Genomic DNA, 19387 nt, shown 5'->3' on the forward strand with positions numbered 1-19387 from the left:
TTGAATCAATCCGATATCGGATGAGGTCGATACACGTGTATATGTTTGCAGTGGTTTATTTTGATGTAGCCATGATTCAATATGCTGAGTCATGATTTGACGAAAAAGGGACTTCGGAGACTTTTATAGATCGAATCCTTGGGACCACTAGTTTTACCAAAGAATCCATTATGAAAGACTGAGGAGGAGGTTGAATATAAGATGCTTGTTCGCTACTTTTCATTTTATATGCTTGACAATGGCCATGTATATAAGAGCGACCGATCAAAATGATTTGATATTGAAGATGAAGGTGAGGGTAAGATTCCCCATGGAGAAACCCATAATTTCCCCGGATTTTTAGTACTTTTTTTTTTTTCTATGATCATCTCCGGAGTTTCTCCCAGGTAACTCATATTATTTCCCCGATGAAGCTCCACTAGTTCTTGGTTAAACATCGGAACGCGGCACGGATTGGATTCGAGGGATTTCTCCATACCGTCTTTATGTCCAATCGGTTGATCCGAGTTGGATTCTCGATTTACATTGCTATGTAGTAACCTTAGTCCCCGTTGAAACTGCCAGCATCTGAATTTTACTTTGTTCTCTTACAAAGATGTGTTCTCTTCCTGGGTTCAGATCAAAAGATGATGAACGAGTCATTCGGGAAAAGCGAGCTTCGTTGAAGTCGAAAACCAGTCCTGGGTCGATCAATGTCGTCCCAGAAGTTCCCCAGGCAAGGCCATCATTCCATTTAACTGCCCCAAGTGGTTGGATGAATGACCCGTGTGGTCTGGGATATGATCCTATCTCAAAACTATACCATCTCTCCTTTCAATGGAATCCATATGGCAACAACTGGGGTAATATGTCCTGGGGGAAGGCCACCTCCACTGATCTGGTGTCGTGGATCGTATCACCCATACCAATCTTGACTCCATTGACTCAATATGACTGTGAGGGTATCTTTACTGGCTGCCTACAACCAACTGGTATTCATGGGCAGCCGGGAGCTCTCACAGCTTTCTATACTTCCGTCAGCAATCTGCCAATTCATTTCACATTACCTTATACTCAAGGTTCCGAATCTCTTAGTCTAGCTGTCTCCAATGACGGCGGAAAATTATGGGAACGCCAGGATTGTAATCCAATCCTCACTGGCCCACCTGAGCACCTCAATGTTACTGGGTGGAGAGATCCTTACATTACCACGTGGGACAACCAGTTGTTCGGTTTTGTAAGTGGAGGCGTTTTTTCTCAGACACCTGCCGTATTTATCTATACGATTAATCCCGCAGACATTCGAGAGTGGAAGTACGCTGGCCTGCTCGTGAATCTGGGAATTAACTTCCATCCATCTCGCTGGTCGGGCGACTTTGGTGTGAACTGGGAACTAGCCAATTTTGTGACATTGACCAATGACTATGGAGATTCTCGGAACTTTATCGTGATGGGTGTCGAAGGTTGTGTACGCTCTGACTTCTCAACTGAGGGTGAAGCTCGCCATAGAAGAGACGCTCGAGCTCCACGGTGGATGTCTGTGAAAGCACATGAAAAAGGAACAGTTAACGATGGCTCATTGGCAACTTACAGCTTCGCAGGGCTTTATGACCATGGATCTCTATATGCCGCTAATTCTTTCTGGGATCCGCAAACTTCTCAACATATTGTATATAGCTGGATCCTGGAAGATGATTTACCTGATGAGCCTCGCGGTCGTCAAGGATGGAGTGGTGTGATCTCTTTACCGCGAGTGGTAAATTTGCAAACCCTGCGCCGTGTCACAAAGGCACGCTCCTCACGTCTGGAATCGATTACTTCTATCGATGTGGTCCCGAGCGTATCTGATACAAAGCTATTCACCATTCACACTTTGGGTATGAGCCCTGATGCTCGACTATCACTCCTGCGAACCAACACCACAAAGAGCCAGCTCTTGGGATTATCCCTGCCAGAACTCAACACGGTCGAGGGTGTGATACCTCTGAATACTGCACGCTGGGAGCTACGGGCTGAATTTTTTGTCAATCGGTTCTGTTCGAAGGTTGGTATTGAGATTGCTCATAGTGCTAGTAAGTTTTTGATTCCATCATTCCTTTAATTGAGATATTGACTTGTCTACAGATTTTGACCAGCGTACCACACTCGCCTGGGACACCTGTAGCGAGACTTTCACTATTCACAGACCTGAACTGAAAGATCCAGAAATAAACCATGATTATGAAGTCGCACCTCATACATTATTCACTTCAATCGATGAAAACGGCGATGAGATAGAAGAGACGCTTCGAGTCCACGCTTTCTTCGACACGAGTGTGTTGGAGGTCTTTGTGAACGAGAGAACTGTCATTACCACGCGTATATATCACCCTTCAGACAAATGTTTCGGAATGCGATTCTTCGCAGAATCAACTGATAAAGGTCGAGAGGAAGCAGCTGTTCTGCATCAAGCGGATGTTTGGGATGGAATTGGTCACCTTCATGCGAAGGACTTATCAGAGTCTGATTTACTTTCAAGTGAGACAGTCTAAAAGTGAAAAAATTAAAGCTTTACAACTTTGGAACCTTCCAAGGTTGGAAGGATAGTATTTGTTTTCCAATGCTGACCAGTACAATGTCGGTAAAATCTGGAAAAACTTGGATTTTCGAGTGGAACACAAAGTCCGAGGCTTTTAGAATTGTGAGATTATGAGATCTATTGACATAATGGACAGTTTGGAAACCGAACGCCTATGCAAATGCACCAATTGCAGATATTACTGAGCCCAGCCCGTCATTTTGCTCCCAGGTATTTGTAACGAGCGCAAGTGATCCTTGTACTTTTGCAAAAAAGGATGCTTTCCACCACGGAAGCTATTCATCAAGAGCATAAAGTCTTCTATCAGAGACTGTGGGTTGAAATTTGGAGTGATCGACCCCGAAAAGCTGCCCAGGGGTGTGATTCCGGTCCCGTAGGGTGGGCTGATGTTGTACAGAATGTTGATTGCATTGATGGCGATGTCATACAGCTTTTCAGTCTGAAATTGAAGTAAGTAGCTGCTATGCGTCAAATGTATGTGGTTTTGGAACTTACATATCCAATTCCATGGGCTTCCATAGATCTGAGTCGTAGCGATCGACATATCTGCAGTGTTGATTCCGCGACAGACACCGCATATCCGAAAGTCAGCTCGGGTCGTTCTGACTGCGATCTGAGAAGACCGTGATTGAGACATAACCACCAGATACGGTTTTGTAACCATTTCTGTGTGATAAAAATGTCTGCAGCTTGAGTTTCCCGCAATCCAATCGACAGAATGGCGTTGTTTGCATTCCGGTCCATTTTCTCCAGCTCAAACCAGTCATATCCTTTATACAACTCGCTCTGGGAGAGTCTGTTGAGAATATCGTGCATGCCTAGTACCTTAGCATCAGTGAATTTCTGACAGAACCCATTTTTGACGTCGCAGTGTCGATGCCAACAGTGCATGAAATCCTCGTCAATAACGTCAAATATCTCCATCAGGCGAACTAGACCTATCATACCCTCGGCATCATGCTCATTATGAACTATGATCCCAGAGACAAGGTTATGGGCTGCATTTTGAAGAAAGTCATGTACGGAGCGCATGCTGAATCCTGTTTTTCCTGAAAATGTCATCGGATGCAGCCGTTGAAGACCGTAGGCTCTGTTTTAAGGTTAATAAAGTGAATTTTCTTCTCCTTTTCTCTCAAAGAAGATACCTTTCTGTGATTGACAAAACCAGATATATTCGTAAACGCTGGCCCTTCTCTTCTCCGGAGAGATCGCGATACGTGTTTGGGTCATTTAAGCCCAGTGTGGACGCCAGGTCCAAGGCTTCTCTCAATCGGAGCCATGCAGCATTATGTTGGTTACTTCCAAATAAACAACCGAACAGAAATAAACTTGTCAAAACGTCCTCGATCGTGGGATTTTCACCAAAGTCGGAACAACTCCGCATTTTGGTAGCCTGATAAATCATCGAACGTGCCTGAGTGGCGCGTGAAGACGTCGTTGGATGCTCGTTGATTTCGATTGGCTGAGTTAAAGCAAATGCACATAATGATAATAACATCGCTCCAAATTGGGTATTCTTGCGATGCTCCTGAAACATGATTCGAGTAAAAATGGAAGAGTGGTTAAGCAAAGGCAATGTCGGATGCAGTCGGTCGAAATAAACATCGATCCAGGGAATCATGTTCGCCTCGCTGATCGACGCAGGCCAGAATTCTTCTGTCTCAGATGACATGGATCCAATGGACCTCACGACCGAGTGGAAAGCCATGCCTTGATGGTCCTGTAGAGTGATATTCATTCCAGAGACATCAGGAGTCGGTTGAATGATTGATGGTAGGGCTGGTTTGAGATAGATGTTACTTCCCGGGAATTCGAATATAGAAGAACCTTGGACCCCGAAACTATCGGGCAGCCAGTATTCCGCATCTTGGCGTTCATTCCAGCCCACGGCACTGGTGCTGTGAGAATCTATCGAGGCAGGTTCAGTGCCCCAGACATCTACAATAGAAGAAGATGATGATGATAAATCGGATTGTGCTAGCACAGCTGCTCCATTCACAGTCATCGATGCATCGCCATGTGCAGGCGCCCAGGATGATCCCTGCAGAGAAACAGGTTGGACTGGTTCCACAGAAGAGGTGGAAACATTAGCCAACACTGAAGTTTGTTGCTGTCGGATTTGAGATACACGACTGAGGAAGCTGTCAGATCACTTTGCAATTCAGCTTTCGCTGTTTAAATAAAACTTACTGACCCGTAGGCCCTCGTTTCTTCTGCGGTTGAAGAAATGTACAATCAAAGCCCATCCCCTGACAGGCCTTACAGGGCTGCGATAAGCTGCACTGCAAGGGCATTTAGCGCCGGGGGGTTTCTCCAGGGGAACGGGAGGGAATCTTATTATTACCTTAATCTTGCGAAACTTGCATTGGTCACAAGCCCGTTTAGCGATTGACCCGGGAGTTTTATTGCGAGCCCGAGTCATACTCAATCTTGTACTCGGCGATCCTATGCTAGATTCCATGGCGAAGATGCATTGGTTGCACCATCAAGGACGGTTCCGATCGATTTGCAAGATTAGGCGGGTTTGACCGGTTGTGTAGACCCACATGGTGATAAGTCTCCAGGTAATCCCCTTCCCCTTGAGCTTGGACCATGCAGTATGGTTGTAAGGTGGGGGAAAATGTTAGGTATCGATCGCCATAGATTAGATGTATAGTCCAGTCCAAAAATGGGGGTTTGTTCGTTGATTTTGTACACCTCCGCTTTCGGTGTCTCCACTCGTGATAACGGCCTTGAAAAAGGTCAGCTTCGGACTTCCTGGCAAGAGGGACCTGAAGGAGTAAATGTCAATATGAGAGATTTTCAAGATGCTCAAGATTCCGAGGAGCACCAGTCATGGATGCAAATCGTCTTGCAGAAACGCGCAATTCGAGATAAGCTTTTGGCTCCGTATATGGTCAATGATGTGGAGAGTCGAGTGCCGCGGGTGCATCAGGTCGACAAGCGCAGTCACTTGAATCAAGAACCTGACGTGCAGATGATCACGGATATTGACAGTGTTGCAGTCCTGTTGCAAGGTATTCAGAGAGGCGATATAGCCGCTGAACAGGTCGTCAGGGCATATATCAAACGGTGGGTCCCAATTCGGGGATGTCGGGATCATAAGAGCTGATGTACATGATTTAGGGCTGCGGTAGCACATCAGCTGGTAGGTAGTAGTATCCTGGCAATATCCCGTATTCGATAATTAAACCAGTCTTGATAATGGTAGACGAATTGTCTCACTGAAGTGCTCTTCGAGGACGCATTGCAGCAAGCACGACAGCTCGATGAAGACTTCAATGTCACATGGAAGATCAAAGGCCCACTGCATGGAATTCCAATCACTCTCAAAGATCAGTTCAATGTTGAGGGTGTCGATACGACTCTAGGATATGTGGGTAGATCATTTGTTCCAGCCCGCGAAAATGCAGTTCTCGTGCAGATGTTGAAGTATATGGGCGCCATCATTATTGCAAAAACAAACCTATGTCAAAGTATTATGGTGCGTTGGTTGTACTCTTATTACCCTCTAACTTGCTAACTGAAGCACCAAGTGGTCGGAAACCGAGAATCCACTTTGGGGGTTGACCACAAACCCCAGAAACCCTGATTTCACTCCAGGTGGTTCCACTGGAGGTGAGGCTGCATTGTTGGCTTTGCATGGCTCTATCCTCGGATTTGGGACAGATATTGGTGGGAGTGTTCGCATGCCGCAGAGCGTCGTTGGTTTATACGGTCTCAAGCCAAGTGTGAGTATGTCCGAACAACGTAAAGCCTTGTTATCTTACTCATACGAGGTATAGAGTGCTCGATTCCCTTACGAAGGAGTTCCAGTATCCACTGAGGGTCAAGAGCATATCCCATCATCCGTTGGACCAATGGCCCGGGATCTCGATTCAATCTGTTATATAACCCATCTCGTGGCAAATTGTCGACCTTGGGACTTTGACCCTAGATGTGCGCCTCTACCCTGGAACGAAGGCTCATTCCTGGAAATTCAGAATAGGCCAATAGTAATTGGGCTTATTGTCGACGATGGTGTTGTGAAGGTCCATCCTCCCATCGCTCGAGCCCTGAAGGAGTTATCGGCAGCACTCATAGCCCAAGGTCACGAGGTAATCAGTTGGGATACATCTGATCATGCGACCTGTATAAGTATCATGGATCTGTACTATACGGCCGATGGGGGTGAAGACATTTGTCGCGATGTGAAAGTTGCAGGTGAACCGTTTATCCCCCATGTGGAAGCTCTCGTCAATCGTGGCAAGCCCATATCAGTATATGAGTACTGGCAGCTAAACAAACGTAAATTTGCCACACAGAAGAAATACTTAGACAAATGGAATACTGCTCGATCCCCATCAGGTAAGCCTGTGGATATCCTCCTGAGTCCAGCAATACCACATACGAGCGTCCCACACCGCAAGTTCCGTTGGGTGGGATATACGAAGATTTGGAATTTTCTAGACTACCCAGCACTGACAATGCCCATTGATCGCGTGAGGGCTGATTTGGATCAGCTTCCTGGAGATCCATATGTTCCCAGGAATGCGTTGGACGAGTGGAATTGGAACCTATATGAACCGAACCAAGTAGATGGATATCCTGTCAATCTGCAGATTATCGGCAAGAAACTTCAAGAGGAGAAAGTGCTTGGTGCTGCTACAGTCATCGAGAGGATTTGGAAGGGTCAATTCCAAGAGTGAACCTCTCGAATGGAAATTGAAGAGCTCGTGTTTTAAATTTATCTCTAGTGTCTCTCTAAGGAGCAAAAAACGTAATTCATAAGACGATTAAATATGAGACAGACGCCATGGAAACATGCTGGATATAACTGCTTTTTGAATCACGCCTTTGAAGGTTGGAAGAGTTCAGGCTTCATGTTTACCTTGCACAGCTTTGAAACACATCCACTTAGCTGGAGAAGTGACTGCACTCCATCCAAAATGCGCATATGAGTGAAGCCAATTTCTCGGATAAATTCCAGCTTGGAGTGCTCTGAGAGAGTTGGAATGGTTTTGGTGACGCGGAACATTGTGCTGATAATGTCGTGGGAGGAGTATCCCAGGGTCCTAAAGAGCGAGTTAGACTGGCGGCCTCATTCATCCCAGAGGAATCTGCTTACCAAAGCTCATTCAAGGTCTCTAAAGCAGCGTCGACTTTGCCCTCCCAGCAGGCTTTCAACATTGCCTGGACCTTAATCGGATGTGGGCTATCGACAACACGGAAGACATTGTCTCCACTGACGAAGCCAAACCCAGACCATGTACTCTGGAGATTGTTGATTGCTTGACGCATATCACCCTCCGCACTGAAGACCAATGCAGCAACTCCATCCTCAGAGTGTTTGACCTTCTCCGCTTCGCAAATCTGCATCAGTCTTTTTACAACTTGCGCATCGGTTAAACGTGAATAACGGAGGATAGCACATCGAGACTGAAGGGGTTCGATGATCTTATTCGATTGATTGCAAGCAAAAGCGAATCGAGTAGTTGTCGAGTAGATTTCCATGGTACGGCGGAGCGCCTGCTGGGCACCAGGGGTCATACTAAAGTAATAAAGGTAAGTACTGGCCTTAAGCCGTATGCGATCGGTCAGAAGACATACCTATCAGCCTCATCAAGTATTACCAGCTTGTGTCGGCCTTGAGGTAGAGTGACCTTCTTTTGGGCAAAACCCTTGATCCGGTTGCGCACCACATCGATACCTTTGGGAAATCAGTATTCCATGCCCAATATCACATGAAAAGGGAAAGAAAACAGAGCTTACCTCTCTCGTCACTTGCATTGAGCTCCAGCACTGCCTCCTTATACGAGTCTCCGAGCAATTGTCTGGCCAGGCAAAGAACGGACGTTGTCTTTCCAATACCCGGCATGCCTGAGATGATAACGTGCGGCATATTGCCATCTTTGGCGATAATTTTGAGACGTTCAATCGTCTCAGTGTTTCCAACAACGTCATCAAGGAAAATGGGGCGATATTTTTCAACCCTGTAGGTAGAAAGACAAGTCAGCTACGATCGAAATCAAGTTTCTGCCAAGGAGTTTATATACCAAGGAAGTTCATAGTTGGCAGGGGCACCTGCAGTTACAGGTTTGGCACCATTGCGCGATGCACTTGATGAAGATTCAGCTTGAACCATGCTGAGGAAGTAAGCGTTTAAGGGAGACTTAGTTGAAGTTGAAGTTGGATGAAGAAACGCGAAGATGGACGCGTCCCGCGATAAGGGCTTATCAGTAATCTACGCACTTCAGTTGCATCTCTTGAGATTAAATAGTACGAAGTAAGTTGTGAATGATCTCATTCAATTCTACTTTTCCTCAGAGATGGTTATTTGATCAGCTGAATCGATCAATGACTCAGTGATATGATATCGGATCTTGTTCAATCATAATTCATTTTCTTCCCTTTGCTCTTGCATCTCCCACCTTCAACTACAAACACTCATGGATCACCAATTGTTTTGGTAATCCAACACATCAGTCATTACCATGGGTCAAAACTCTGTACGCCGCAATCTGTTTCATCGGAACCTCAGCCGTCGTCCTGCGACAGAGGATGAAGAGAATCCCATCAAGAGCCACCCAACGAGCAAATCCAGAGTGCCATTGAAAACCCCTTCCTCGCTCCCATCAGTCCTAGACAAAGCCCAACAGGCGGAGAAGCAAGCAGAGAAACGGGCAGCGGAACTGGAAAGTCGGGAAATTGCTGTCCACGACAAGCACGGAAACTACTTGTTCGACCGTGCGCCCCCGTTGCCGCCCTCGTTCATCGAATGGGAGGAGAGCCAAATCGAAGCTGAGGCTGAGAAGAAAGCTTACCTCGCGCCCTTCAAGAGGGAGGGTAGTAGGACTACTCCTGAAGCCAGATGTTTCCCCGTTTGTTGCTAATTAATTCTGCAGAGCTTGCAAGCGATCGTAAAGATGAAGCACACGAGAAAGGTGAGCCTGAGGGTTAGTAGTATACTAGCCACATATTGCGCCTATGCTAACTAGCTTACAATACAGAACTCGTCAGATGTATCAAAGAGAGCTTGGTTAGAGAGGTCGAGTCTTTGGCAGAGGACAACTGGATGTACGAGCCGGAACACGATCCAGTCGTCTGATCCTTGTTCCACAACTCGCAGATGATGATTATTTCGTCGAAATTTCAAGCGATCTATACCGGGATTTTCAGCTTATTTTCGTTTTCAATTTTTCAGCCTCAAAGGCTCTGGTTGCGTGATCAACAAATGCGTAAACAGGATGGATCAATTTTGGATTTACGCAAAGATCGACCTGAAAACTCTCGAGTCTGTCGATGAGAATTGTCTGGTTATATCCGCTTGATTTACCCAGTCTAGGGAGGAGTAGGGGAAATTCGCGCCAGAGAGTGATTTGGTGGTTCATGAATGACAGATTTTTTTCGAAAAAGTAATATCTTGATGTCTGAAGTCTATCTGCAGATGCGTACGTAGACTACGTAGTATGTTTTAGATTATATAAATTCATATATTACATCGATATCCATATGATTTCCTATATCATCTTTGAAATGGCAAAAGGGTTATTCATTTTCGTTACATGATCAAGTTATGTATTAAGAATAGGCTTTCTATCACCAGGGCTGTCTGTCAACTTAGTCGAGCTCCATGTTTGACGGCGGTGCCTCGACCTTCTTCTTAGATGCCGGCAGCCGTCTTCCACCGGTGTTGCCCTGGCCCTGACCCCCAAACAGCATGCTGCCCATCATATCCATCAGCGGGTTCCCTTGTCGGGGAATCTTGATAGCAAAGTACTGCTCGCCAATCTGAGCCAGCGCATCATCCCAGATACCCACGTCCCGTATCTGGGCCGCATAATGGTTGGTGAGCTGACGGAACAGATCGGCACTCCCCCGTTGAATGGTCAAAAGTAGCAAGCCAAGAAAGTTGAGCAGTGGGAGCGCAGGATACACGCGAATATCAGAGCTAGAACTGCTGACGTCTTGCACGCCAAGAGAAGAGTTTGCCATCGACAACCGGGAAGTAAATATAAGCAGTGCCTTGTTCGCACTGCGAAGATTGCCAGTGGTAAGGTATGGGAAGACCGCTCGTGATGCATACAGGGCGGCAGTGTGTGGGTCGTCATGAGTGTACCACTCGTACTCGAGCTTCGCCAATGTCTCCGCCGATTCTGAGGTTCCCAGTATAAGATGTTTTTCGGCATCGTATGGCTCATTATCTGCAATGATTTCATTTCGTGTTAGATGGAATCGACGACAAGAATCTAAGCTCCAAGACCGACCTTCTGCGTAGACCGAACCTGCAGCATGGTGCAGCTCTGGATCTCCTCGCTCTAGCGGACCACAACGCCCGCTCCATCCGATGACCTCCTGGATATACCTCTTTCTCGTCGGCTCCTCCGATGGGAACTCGCGCAAAACCTCGATCAGACGCTCTGTAGATAGAAAGAATGTGAGCGACGAGGGGGGTTCATTGACAATACGGCATGTTCAGCCATGGCCAAGTATCATATAAACAGATTTAAACTCACTCTTCCGTGCCCGGCCCTCTGTATCATCAGGATCCCCTGAGATACTCCATTCGGATTTATTGTAAACTTCCATCACCGACATGATTGCCAAATCTCCACCACTTGCCGAAGCTCCCTGTTGGGCTCCGGCTTTCAACAAAGCCTTCGCACCACCAGCTAGGATTTCAGCAGCAGCATCATAGTTGGACTGCTTGATGTAGCGTGCAGCGATAACACGTAACTGTTGGTGGGCTTCGTAGTAGGCACCGGCGGCGATCCTGGATACAGAAGATAGAATGTCAGTACGTGTTCGATCATGAGTACAAAAGGTAGACCATACTTCTCTCGCTGCCGAGCAATTGTCTTATCGATTTTAGAAGTCATCTTCAATCTAGATTCCAGTGGAATGGAAATGTAGATCCAGTAAAAGAAGTGGGAGGTGGGAAGCAACGCGGGAACTTGGAATTTTGGTGGGGGACGTTAAGACGCTTCCAGCTTCCATCCAGCTTCTAACGCCGCACGACGACCTGCGTTTTTCTCTCACTCTCTTGTTTTTTTTTCCTTTCACACAACTTTCTGATTTTTGCTACACTACCAATATTCAATTTCTCATCACAGCAACTGAGCTGCAGCATTGCAAGGACCAACTTTAATATTGCTTGCGACACAATTGGTGCAACAAGGGTGTTTTACTTCATAATGAATCCAACTAATCCCAAGGAGGCAGGTCTTGCAATTTTTAACATAAAACCTTTGGACCGGTTTAGTGGTCAAAGCACTTCCATCAAAAGACCTAAGGTTGGTCATACAGATATTCCTTGACTTTAAATTGCTAACAGATGTATCGTGTAGGAAATTGCATGCTTCTCTTATGATCAAGAGCGGAATTTCAAGCTTGGGGACTCATCTTTGGCCTACTACTATCCACCGAGTCTACCTGCAGATCTGAGTGCTGGCTTCCATTCGTTCCAACAGCTAAATGATGTTCCAGATGAGCATCTGGATGCTTTATTGGAGACCATTATCGCACAAGAGAAAGAGTCAGGAAAGAAATGTGATGCTGATATCATCACCTGGCGAGGGATGATGACCAAGGTAAGTGCTATGAACTAAACAATTGTCAGATGGTACTGATCTCTTCGAAAGATTTTGACAGCTCCCTTCAGTACGAACGATAGGTTTGTTCATCTACTAACTTTTTATTCGGGCCTATCTCAAGCTGACTGAATTCTGGCTTTAGCTTCGAAATGAATGCGACTTGCTTTCAGGTATGTTGCAATCTCATCATGATTTAACTTGTTCTAACGGATCTCTAGGGAACAATGTGCGTATTCTGTCTGAAATTTCTATTGGCTACATGGAACTTACATATCCAATCAGATTTATCGAAGAGAATAATTCCTACAAGAACGAACAAAAGAAGATTCAATTACAGCAGCGACAGATGCCACAAGGAATGGCATCGCAAGAGCTTATGACATATTGGGGTACGGGTAGCTCTTCTGACTCTTACTTCCTGGAAATGCTTGCTAACTTATACCAGGCTACAAATTTGAAGTATTATCTGTCCTACGGAAGTCGTGGGACGAAACGTCCCGCGAAGAAATCGAAGGCCGACCAAATGAGGTTGTCAACAACAGTGCGCAGTATTGCTCTGTGGTCAAGACTGGGTTTGGCAAAACCCGCTTAGTTCTTGGTGGAGAGGTCGATGCAAGTACGTTCTCGAAATCTTGATAAAAGGGAATCCGCATAATGATTTATTACTATAGTATGGGATTGCAAACCAGACCGCAAGGAAGACCCAATTCACTGGGTTGAGCTTAAAACCAGGTATGCTATCCCCTCTAGTGCGGAGATCCGCAATGATTACGATGGTTAAGTACGAACGAAATCTAACGGTACACCTCAAGTGCGGAGATCTACAACACTCGTGATAATATCAAGTTCCAACGAAAGCTTCTCAAGTTTTGGGCACAATCTTTTTTACTTGGCGTTGCCACGATCATCATCGGTTTCCGCGATGCTCAGGGTAACGTGAATAGATTGGAAACGCTAAAGACTGCTTCTATCCCCGGAAAGGTCATGAAAGAGGGAAGGGGTTTTTGGGATGGAAACATCTGCGTCAACTTCACGGGAGAATTTCTTGAATGTAATGCTCTAACTTCCTACCCTGAATTCCGTGCCAGCTAACTTATCTCGACAGGGCTTAAAAATATTATTCAAGGTGATGGGGTATGGAGGATTCGGAAGCTCCCTAAATCTGATACCATCCAAATCTACAAGCTTGAGGAGTCCGGTAATGGCGATATTCTTTCACAAAGCTTCATTACCTGGCGGCTGTCTGAGCTGGGTACGAAGTCTTGAGAGTTCTCGTTCTACCTGGTTCACTGATAGGCTCAACATGCGAAAGAGAGCCTGGGAAAGAAATAGACTCCATATCTAATCAATGGGTAACTAATACACCCATGTACCCTACGAAATGCAATGACTATTGGGCACCGCAAAAATGATTCATTCTTATTGTCACATCATCATAAATCTGAAATTGTATAAATGCGGGTTGAAGTGTCTACACTGGCCACCCCAAGCTCAAATTGGGTCTTGCTGTCCACCTCAAGGGCCGAAACAGGTCGCCATGATAGTCGTGTGATTGCTCTTGAGGGTGCATTGGCCAAGTCGATAGTCACGACATGTTGTACTTCAAGTGTGTCGCTAGTGATACGGTGGATAGAAATAGCACCGCTATCCTCACCTGCAGCAAGAATGAAGGAATTCCTGTATGGTGCTGAGAGGAAAGCAATTGCCGAGACTGCAGATGCCAATTGTACAGTGGATCTGCAGACAAAATCTCCTTCGCTCTGCTGCCAGATCTTGACGGATTTGTCACGTCCTGCCGTGGCGAATACGCGGTTTGTAGTTGGTGCCCAAGCCGCCCCTAGGATCATTCGAGAATGTCCCTTGGGGTTGGCTAAGAAACTGGTGAAGATGGTCGGATTCTGCTCACTTCGAACAAAAACTGCCCACTGTCTGTCACGACCTACACTGAGAAGGTACTGATCATCACTGGAGAAAGAAATGTCGGTGATGGTAAGGGAGTGCGCAGGGAGAGAGGGCTTGATCTCATGCCAGTCTGAGGTATCGTATAGGCGGATCACCGCATGGTCGATAGAGCTGGCCTTGCATGCAGTGGCTATCAGCTTGCGATCGTGGCTGACTGCAACGGCTGATATTTCATAGCCGTGACCGTAGAGTTTCTCATGCTCTGGCCACAGAGTGTGACGAGCTAGCTGATCCTCAAGAGGCGGAGTATCTGTGGCTATTGAGAGAGCTGGTGCATGTGATGCAGCTCCCTTGAACTCTCCTCCTTCGACAGGACCATCATCTCCTTGAGCCTTGTTTGAAAGACCCAGAACTGGGATTTCAGCCGTGCCAGGAAGATCGCCTCCAATATCTTGTTGGAAGCCAGTGAGTCTGCTAAGGAGCTCCACAATCTGCTTGGGTTCATTGAATACTCGCAGAAGCTTTTCATCTGCCCCGGACACAAACTGTGATGAGCCCAAGGTGTCGATACAGTTGAGGTCATATCCATGAATTTGAGGGCGAGAAAACTCATGCCACGAGCGCTTGCTGTCCCGCAGCCATTCAGCATGAAGACGTGTAGTCTGGTCTGCACTGGTAGAGAGTAGGTAGCCTCCACTTGGATCCCACTGAATACCATTTACTGAGCGGATATGGCCCGAGATGCCAAACTGCTGCACCCACATGTCCGCATCCAAGTCATGCCGCCATACTCTCCAGCTACCTGTACGGCCTAGACTTACGACTTGGTTGCCATCGGGCGCCCAGAGTCCAATCCAAAATCCACCAGCACTACCGGTTGCTGTGGTCGATCCCTTTTGTACACTGATCTCTCCCATTCTCTCAATCGACATCCAGACACCCGATGTTGGGTCTTGTTCCCAAATAGTGACTGTGTTATCGGCAGAAGCAGAAAGCAACTGTGATCGAGTTGGATCCGGGTTCCAGGAAGTCGTATAAATCCAATCTTCGTTTCCAAAAAGCAGGGCTTCGAAAGTGATCGAGTACTTCAACCCGCCGGCTTCAAACTCGTGGGCTTTGTTCGAAAGTGTAGGCTCCATACCTCCCAGTAAAGGATCAGACTCATCAAGAAGTGCAGGAGCTTTGGCTTCGCCTAGATGCAATCGCCATAGGCGGATATACTTGTCCTGGCTTGCCGAGGCAATGAGAATATCATTGTTGTTGTTCTGCTTATCTCGTGTGATGGAGAGTGATCTAATCCAGGCATCATGGCCTGTAAGCACAGCTCGATGTTGGAATTCCGGGTTGTTAGTGGACGATTCCGCGACAAAGACATGAATAGAGGTTGTAGTGCCCGCAACCGCCAACATCAACGGCCGAACCTTGTCCTCTCCAAGCACCTGCAAAGAAAGACACAATGGGAAAAACCGAGGCTTCATAATGATTGTTTCGAGTAATTCACTCTTCAATCCATCCTGACCGTTTATTCTCCAGATCCGAACTGTTCCATCTGCTGCTCCGGATGCAACAATGTCCGTCCCTTCGGCCACTGCTATTGCATTCAACGACCCTGTGTGTCCTTCGAGAGTGAAAGCATGTGTGTATTTGCGCGAATCGGTCTCATCGTTTCTCCAAACTCTGATCGATCGATCGATTGAACCGGAAAGAAGAAATCTTGTTCCTGAGGAGGGGCAGGTGTAAAATCTAACAACGCTGACTTTGTCGGAGTGGCCTACAAGCAGCGCATATACACCTCTCTGGGAGTTTGCCTTGAGAAATACAATTAGACATCAGACCTATATCAATTCAACGAGTATAGGTTGACCTACTAGCGGCTCCCACAAGGCGACATTATTGTCTGCACCATAGGCGAATACACCTGACTTGACATCCCAATCGGCAGCTCCTGGATGCCGATTTCCTCCCACACTGATATAGTCGGTTGAAACGGACACCATTGCTAAAAGAATCGCAGGAGACCAAACAGTATGACGGAGAGAAGAGCTGTCGCAAAAGATTAAAAGATTGTGGAAGGTGGCTTATCGATAAGGCTACCGCTCTCCTCCCCTCTTTCCTTGTTGCGAAACTTTTGTCTGAACAGCAAACATCATGGCTGACTCTATTCCCATCACTGTTGAGTTCACGTACGATATACCTTTCACCCGTTTACACGAAATCAGAGAGATTAATTGATTGCAGGGGCGGACTTGAGCTGCTATTCGGCAATGAGCGCAAACATCAGGTTTCATTACCTGCCCGCTCAGATGATGGCAACCCTTCAAACATCGCTTACTTACTTCGATACCTTGTCGATAACCTACTGAAGGACCAAAGGAAGGAAATGTTTATCATGGAAGACAATGTGTATGTGAAACGTGATTCGTAGACTATATTCTTGTTCGTGTTCTAACTGAACTCTTCAGTCGACCGGGTATTCTTGTTCTGATCAATGACGCCGATTGGGAACTAGAGGGAGAGGAAACATACGAGCTTCAACCGAGAGATAATATTGTCTTTGTGTCAACACTGCATGGTGGTTAAACTGCGGGCTTATCACGCAGGTATCCAGATAATCGCTTGTCAATTTGAAGTAAAGATATAGTCGATATAGCCATACGAATACCGGAAAAAGACAGATAGGTATCATTAAGAGAAGCGGAATCTCTCGGAAAATCCCTAAACAACGTCTTCGACAATTTGCTGTGAGATTCTCTCGGGTTCACGCGGTGTGCGAAGTCCGCTTGGAGTACGGATCCCCTGGGGAGTCGCAGCACCATCGATTGGACTGCCTAGTCCCATGGGGGTAACTACCCCGCTGAGAGTTACTGGGATTTTCAGGCCTTCTGGAGAAGCTGGGATTATTTCTTCAGGAAGGTCGGGAATGTAAACCCGTTGAGCCTCGTTTTGGTAGCTCTCGGGGATTATCTGGGTAGTGTCAGTCATTTTATTTTGAAGTTATTTAACTCCCGAATATCATACCTCAATGATCTCATCCCGAGGAAATTCTAGGAATGGAATGTCTGCGGCGTTGCAAGCCATAAGGTAGCCATACAAGACCCTCAGGACACTCTCGTGGGCAATGATAAGCAAATCGTTTTGTTCTCTCTCCAATTCAAGAATAATCGGCTCCAGACGGACGGCGAGGTCATGATAAGACTGTGAAAGAGTTCAGTTTTTAGTGTATAAATTATCCTCGGCAAAAATCTTACCTCTGCACGGGGGTATCGATGGTGGTAGGGATCGAGCTCATGCTTGGCGACCTCGTCCGGAAACTCGGCTCGGATGTGCGCCTCTGACATTTTCTCGCAGACTCCAGGGTTGAGTTGGCTCATTTGAGATCGCTGGCGGACTTGATATCCTTTCTCGTAGAGATACCTGGCCGTTTCCACGGTCCTACGTCTTGTGGAAGTCCATACCTTCAAAGGCCGCAGTTCGTAACCCTGTGCACCTTCTTCTTCCATATTCTCTTTGATGCTTTGCCGATGAGCCAGTAGTCTTTCTGTCATCTTCTTGGCATAGTCCTCTCCTTCCTCTGAGAGAGACACATCCGATTTGTAGGACGATGCTTTAACGGTGACACCAGCCTATAAAACTGGTCAGTCATTTTAAGGGTTGCTGGAATTTGGGGACTAATACCCGCACAAAATAGGTGCGACGTGATTTGATGTGAAGATTAAGTAGATAAAAAACAATGCGGTTGGAGAGATATCCAAAACTGCGATTGTTCACGATCAACCTTTCTCCTGCATTGATCATCTAGTCAGATATTAGCAGGTGAGCATCGCGAAGTAGGTCATATAAGGTGAACCTTGATAAAATTCAGGTCTTTCTCCTCCATGCTCTGGAATTGGGGAATACGAGCAGAAATACGAGCGAGGTAGTGCTTAACTGCATCTTCTGGGCTCCAAGTAACGTACTTATAATGTCGATAGTTAGTCTTGCACATAGAATTATGAAACATTCTACTCACGTCTGGCGAAGAGATTTTGACCCGACGAACGTTCTCTTCAATGATACGTGGATCATCACACCAAGATTCAATAAAAAGCGTCTAGAAGAGGTCAGCATGCACTCCATATGTTCCATTGGGTACGACTTACTTCGATATCATGCTTGGCAAACTCATTGGCAAGTGAGCGCCGTCCGGAGGCCAGGGGGTTGACAGCATCATATATGGCAATCTGTCCCTTTTCATGATTCAAGAATTGATATATATCTTCTCGACACTTCCTCACGATCTTTTGGCGGAGAAGGACTGATTTAGCGCTTGCTGGAGACAGTGTGAGCATAAATTACCCGTCATGAAGGTCAAGGTTGAGGCTCACCGTTGACATAGAAATAGTCATCTGGAATATCTTCACCAAATGGTATGGTAGCACGTCGATAGTCTCCCAAGTGAAAAATTCTGGTCTTGACTCCAAGCCTGAAGTGATCGTCAGTATTGTTGCAAAGCCACAAATACCCCGTGCATTGAGGCCTATAAATGCTAGAATACATACCATCGAAGGTATCGTGCCAAAGCAACAGACATATGACTATTGAATTGAGATTGAATTAGTAGGTCAAACGACAATCCAAGGTTGATGTCAGCTTCGAAGTCACACATACGTCTTTCCTCTGGCGGGCAATCCCACCGTGATGATCACGATTCGTCCCGAGTGAAAAAGCCGACCGGACTCAGTGCTGTAGAGTTGAGCTGGAGCCAGGTCGGCCTTCTCTGGTAGATCGTGGATAGCATCAACAAAAATAGAAGATTTCCGTCGAAAACGAGGCGAGTTGACCACAATATCAGCAGTGCTGCTAGATGTCAGCTAATCACCTATCACGAAAATATCGATAATTCATTTGACTGGTGATGCCTGAACGCAGTAACATGAAGAGTCTTGAATGATTGGATCTTCCCACTCAAGTACTCCAATGATACAATCATCGCAGTGGGTATATGTTTCGCAATGCGGAGAGAGAAAGAGAGAGAGAGGGAGAGAGGGAGAGAGAGAGAGAGAGAGAGAGAGAGAGAGAGAGAGAGAGAGCTAGGAGACTTACAGTAAGGTATCCATGATCGCGGGGCTGAGAAATGATGCAGAAACTCGCTCCGAAACGATGGTCAATAGACGGAATGCTGAGATTGAGCTCAGAATAAAGTCAAGGTAAACGAATTCACCAGATTGAGAAAAATAGGCTGTTGGGGGAAGTTGCAGGAAAGCAAAAATGAAGGCAGTTCGGGCGATTATGGCGAGTATGGTGAGGTGAGTAGTAGATGGTGTGGATCCCCCATACTAGTCAATACTTAAACATCAACCTTCAACCTTCTTCTAAC

The 19387-nt window shown here is 46.4% G+C and overlaps 10 protein-coding genes across 10 annotated transcripts; 5 read left to right on the top strand and 5 right to left on the bottom strand.

The window, feature by feature from the left end:
* Positions 1-595: 595 nt before the first annotated feature.
* N7495_002993 (glycoside hydrolase family 32 protein) lies at positions 596-2510 on the top strand (the record flags this gene model as incomplete). Its single annotated transcript, XM_057205662.1, has 2 exons — positions 596-2051; positions 2104-2510. The coding sequence occupies 2 exons, from the start codon at positions 596-598 to the stop codon at positions 2508-2510; spliced, it is 1863 nt and encodes a 620-aa protein (XP_057066269.1).
* Positions 2511-2735: 225 nt separating this feature from the next.
* Positions 2736-5018, bottom strand: N7495_002994 (CeGAL family transcription factor; the record flags this gene model as incomplete). The annotated part of the gene is made up of 4 exons (XM_057205663.1): positions 2736-2996; positions 3053-3647; positions 3703-4654; positions 4748-5018. The coding sequence occupies 4 exons, from the start codon at positions 5016-5018 to the stop codon at positions 2736-2738; spliced, it is 2079 nt and encodes a 692-aa protein (XP_057066270.1).
* Positions 5019-5225: 207 nt separating this feature from the next.
* N7495_002995 (uncharacterized protein) lies at positions 5226-7245 on the top strand (the record flags this gene model as incomplete). The annotated part of the gene is made up of 5 exons (XM_057205664.1): positions 5226-5629; positions 5684-5705; positions 5769-6041; positions 6094-6288; positions 6343-7245. The coding sequence occupies 5 exons, from the start codon at positions 5226-5228 to the stop codon at positions 7243-7245; spliced, it is 1797 nt and encodes a 598-aa protein (XP_057066271.1).
* A 140-nt stretch (positions 7246-7385) lies between these two features.
* N7495_002996 (replication factor C subunit 4) lies at positions 7386-8681 on the bottom strand (the record flags this gene model as incomplete). Its single annotated transcript, XM_057205665.1, has 5 exons — positions 7386-7611; positions 7665-8087; positions 8147-8246; positions 8309-8529; positions 8593-8681. 5 exons carry the CDS (start codon positions 8679-8681, stop codon positions 7386-7388), a joined length of 1059 nt encoding a protein of 352 aa, XP_057066272.1.
* Positions 8682-9030: 349 nt separating this feature from the next.
* On the top strand, positions 9031-9644 carry N7495_002997 (uncharacterized protein; the record flags this gene model as incomplete). The annotated part of the gene is made up of 3 exons (XM_057205666.1): positions 9031-9385; positions 9442-9492; positions 9547-9644. The coding sequence occupies 3 exons, from the start codon at positions 9031-9033 to the stop codon at positions 9642-9644; spliced, it is 504 nt and encodes a 167-aa protein (XP_057066273.1).
* A 512-nt stretch (positions 9645-10156) lies between these two features.
* N7495_002998 (protein GET4) lies at positions 10157-11415 on the bottom strand (the record flags this gene model as incomplete). The annotated part of the gene is made up of 3 exons (XM_057205667.1): positions 10157-10956; positions 11053-11309; positions 11372-11415. The coding sequence occupies 3 exons, from the start codon at positions 11413-11415 to the stop codon at positions 10157-10159; spliced, it is 1101 nt and encodes a 366-aa protein (XP_057066274.1).
* A 315-nt stretch (positions 11416-11730) lies between these two features.
* N7495_002999 (DXO/RAI1 family decapping nuclease) lies at positions 11731-13395 on the top strand (the record flags this gene model as incomplete). Its single annotated transcript, XM_057205668.1, has 9 exons — positions 11731-11829; positions 11884-12126; positions 12178-12213; positions 12272-12299; positions 12348-12518; positions 12575-12745; positions 12801-12861; positions 12942-13180; positions 13235-13395. The coding sequence occupies 9 exons, from the start codon at positions 11731-11733 to the stop codon at positions 13393-13395; spliced, it is 1209 nt and encodes a 402-aa protein (XP_057066275.1).
* Positions 13396-13562: 167 nt separating this feature from the next.
* On the bottom strand, positions 13563-16028 carry N7495_003000 (Elongator subunit ELP2; the record flags this gene model as incomplete). Its single annotated transcript, XM_057205669.1, has 2 exons — positions 13563-15839; positions 15900-16028. The coding sequence occupies 2 exons, from the start codon at positions 16026-16028 to the stop codon at positions 13563-13565; spliced, it is 2406 nt and encodes an 801-aa protein (XP_057066276.1).
* Positions 16029-16179: 151 nt separating this feature from the next.
* Positions 16180-16611, top strand: N7495_003001 (ubiquitin-related modifier 1; the record flags this gene model as incomplete). The annotated part of the gene is made up of 3 exons (XM_057205670.1): positions 16180-16214; positions 16270-16434; positions 16494-16611. The coding sequence occupies 3 exons, from the start codon at positions 16180-16182 to the stop codon at positions 16609-16611; spliced, it is 318 nt and encodes a 105-aa protein (XP_057066277.1).
* A 135-nt stretch (positions 16612-16746) lies between these two features.
* N7495_003002 (bifunctional fructose-2,6-bisphosphate 2-phosphatase/6-phosphofructo-2-kinase) lies at positions 16747-19127 on the bottom strand (the record flags this gene model as incomplete). The annotated part of the gene is made up of 11 exons (XM_057205671.1): positions 16747-16995; positions 17050-17226; positions 17280-17654; positions 17707-17826; positions 17879-17986; positions 18041-18121; positions 18171-18340; positions 18396-18493; positions 18570-18605; positions 18679-18867; positions 19114-19127. 11 exons carry the CDS (start codon positions 19125-19127, stop codon positions 16747-16749), a joined length of 1617 nt encoding a protein of 538 aa, XP_057066278.1.
* Between the last annotated feature and the right edge of the window lie 260 nt (positions 19128-19387).

The sequence above is a fragment of the Penicillium taxi genome, assembly GCF_028828555.1.
Source record: "Penicillium taxi strain IBT 34144 chromosome Unknown utg000002l_segment0_segment0, whole genome shotgun sequence".
Taxonomy (NCBI): Eukaryota; Fungi; Ascomycota; class Eurotiomycetes; order Eurotiales; family Aspergillaceae; genus Penicillium; species Penicillium taxi.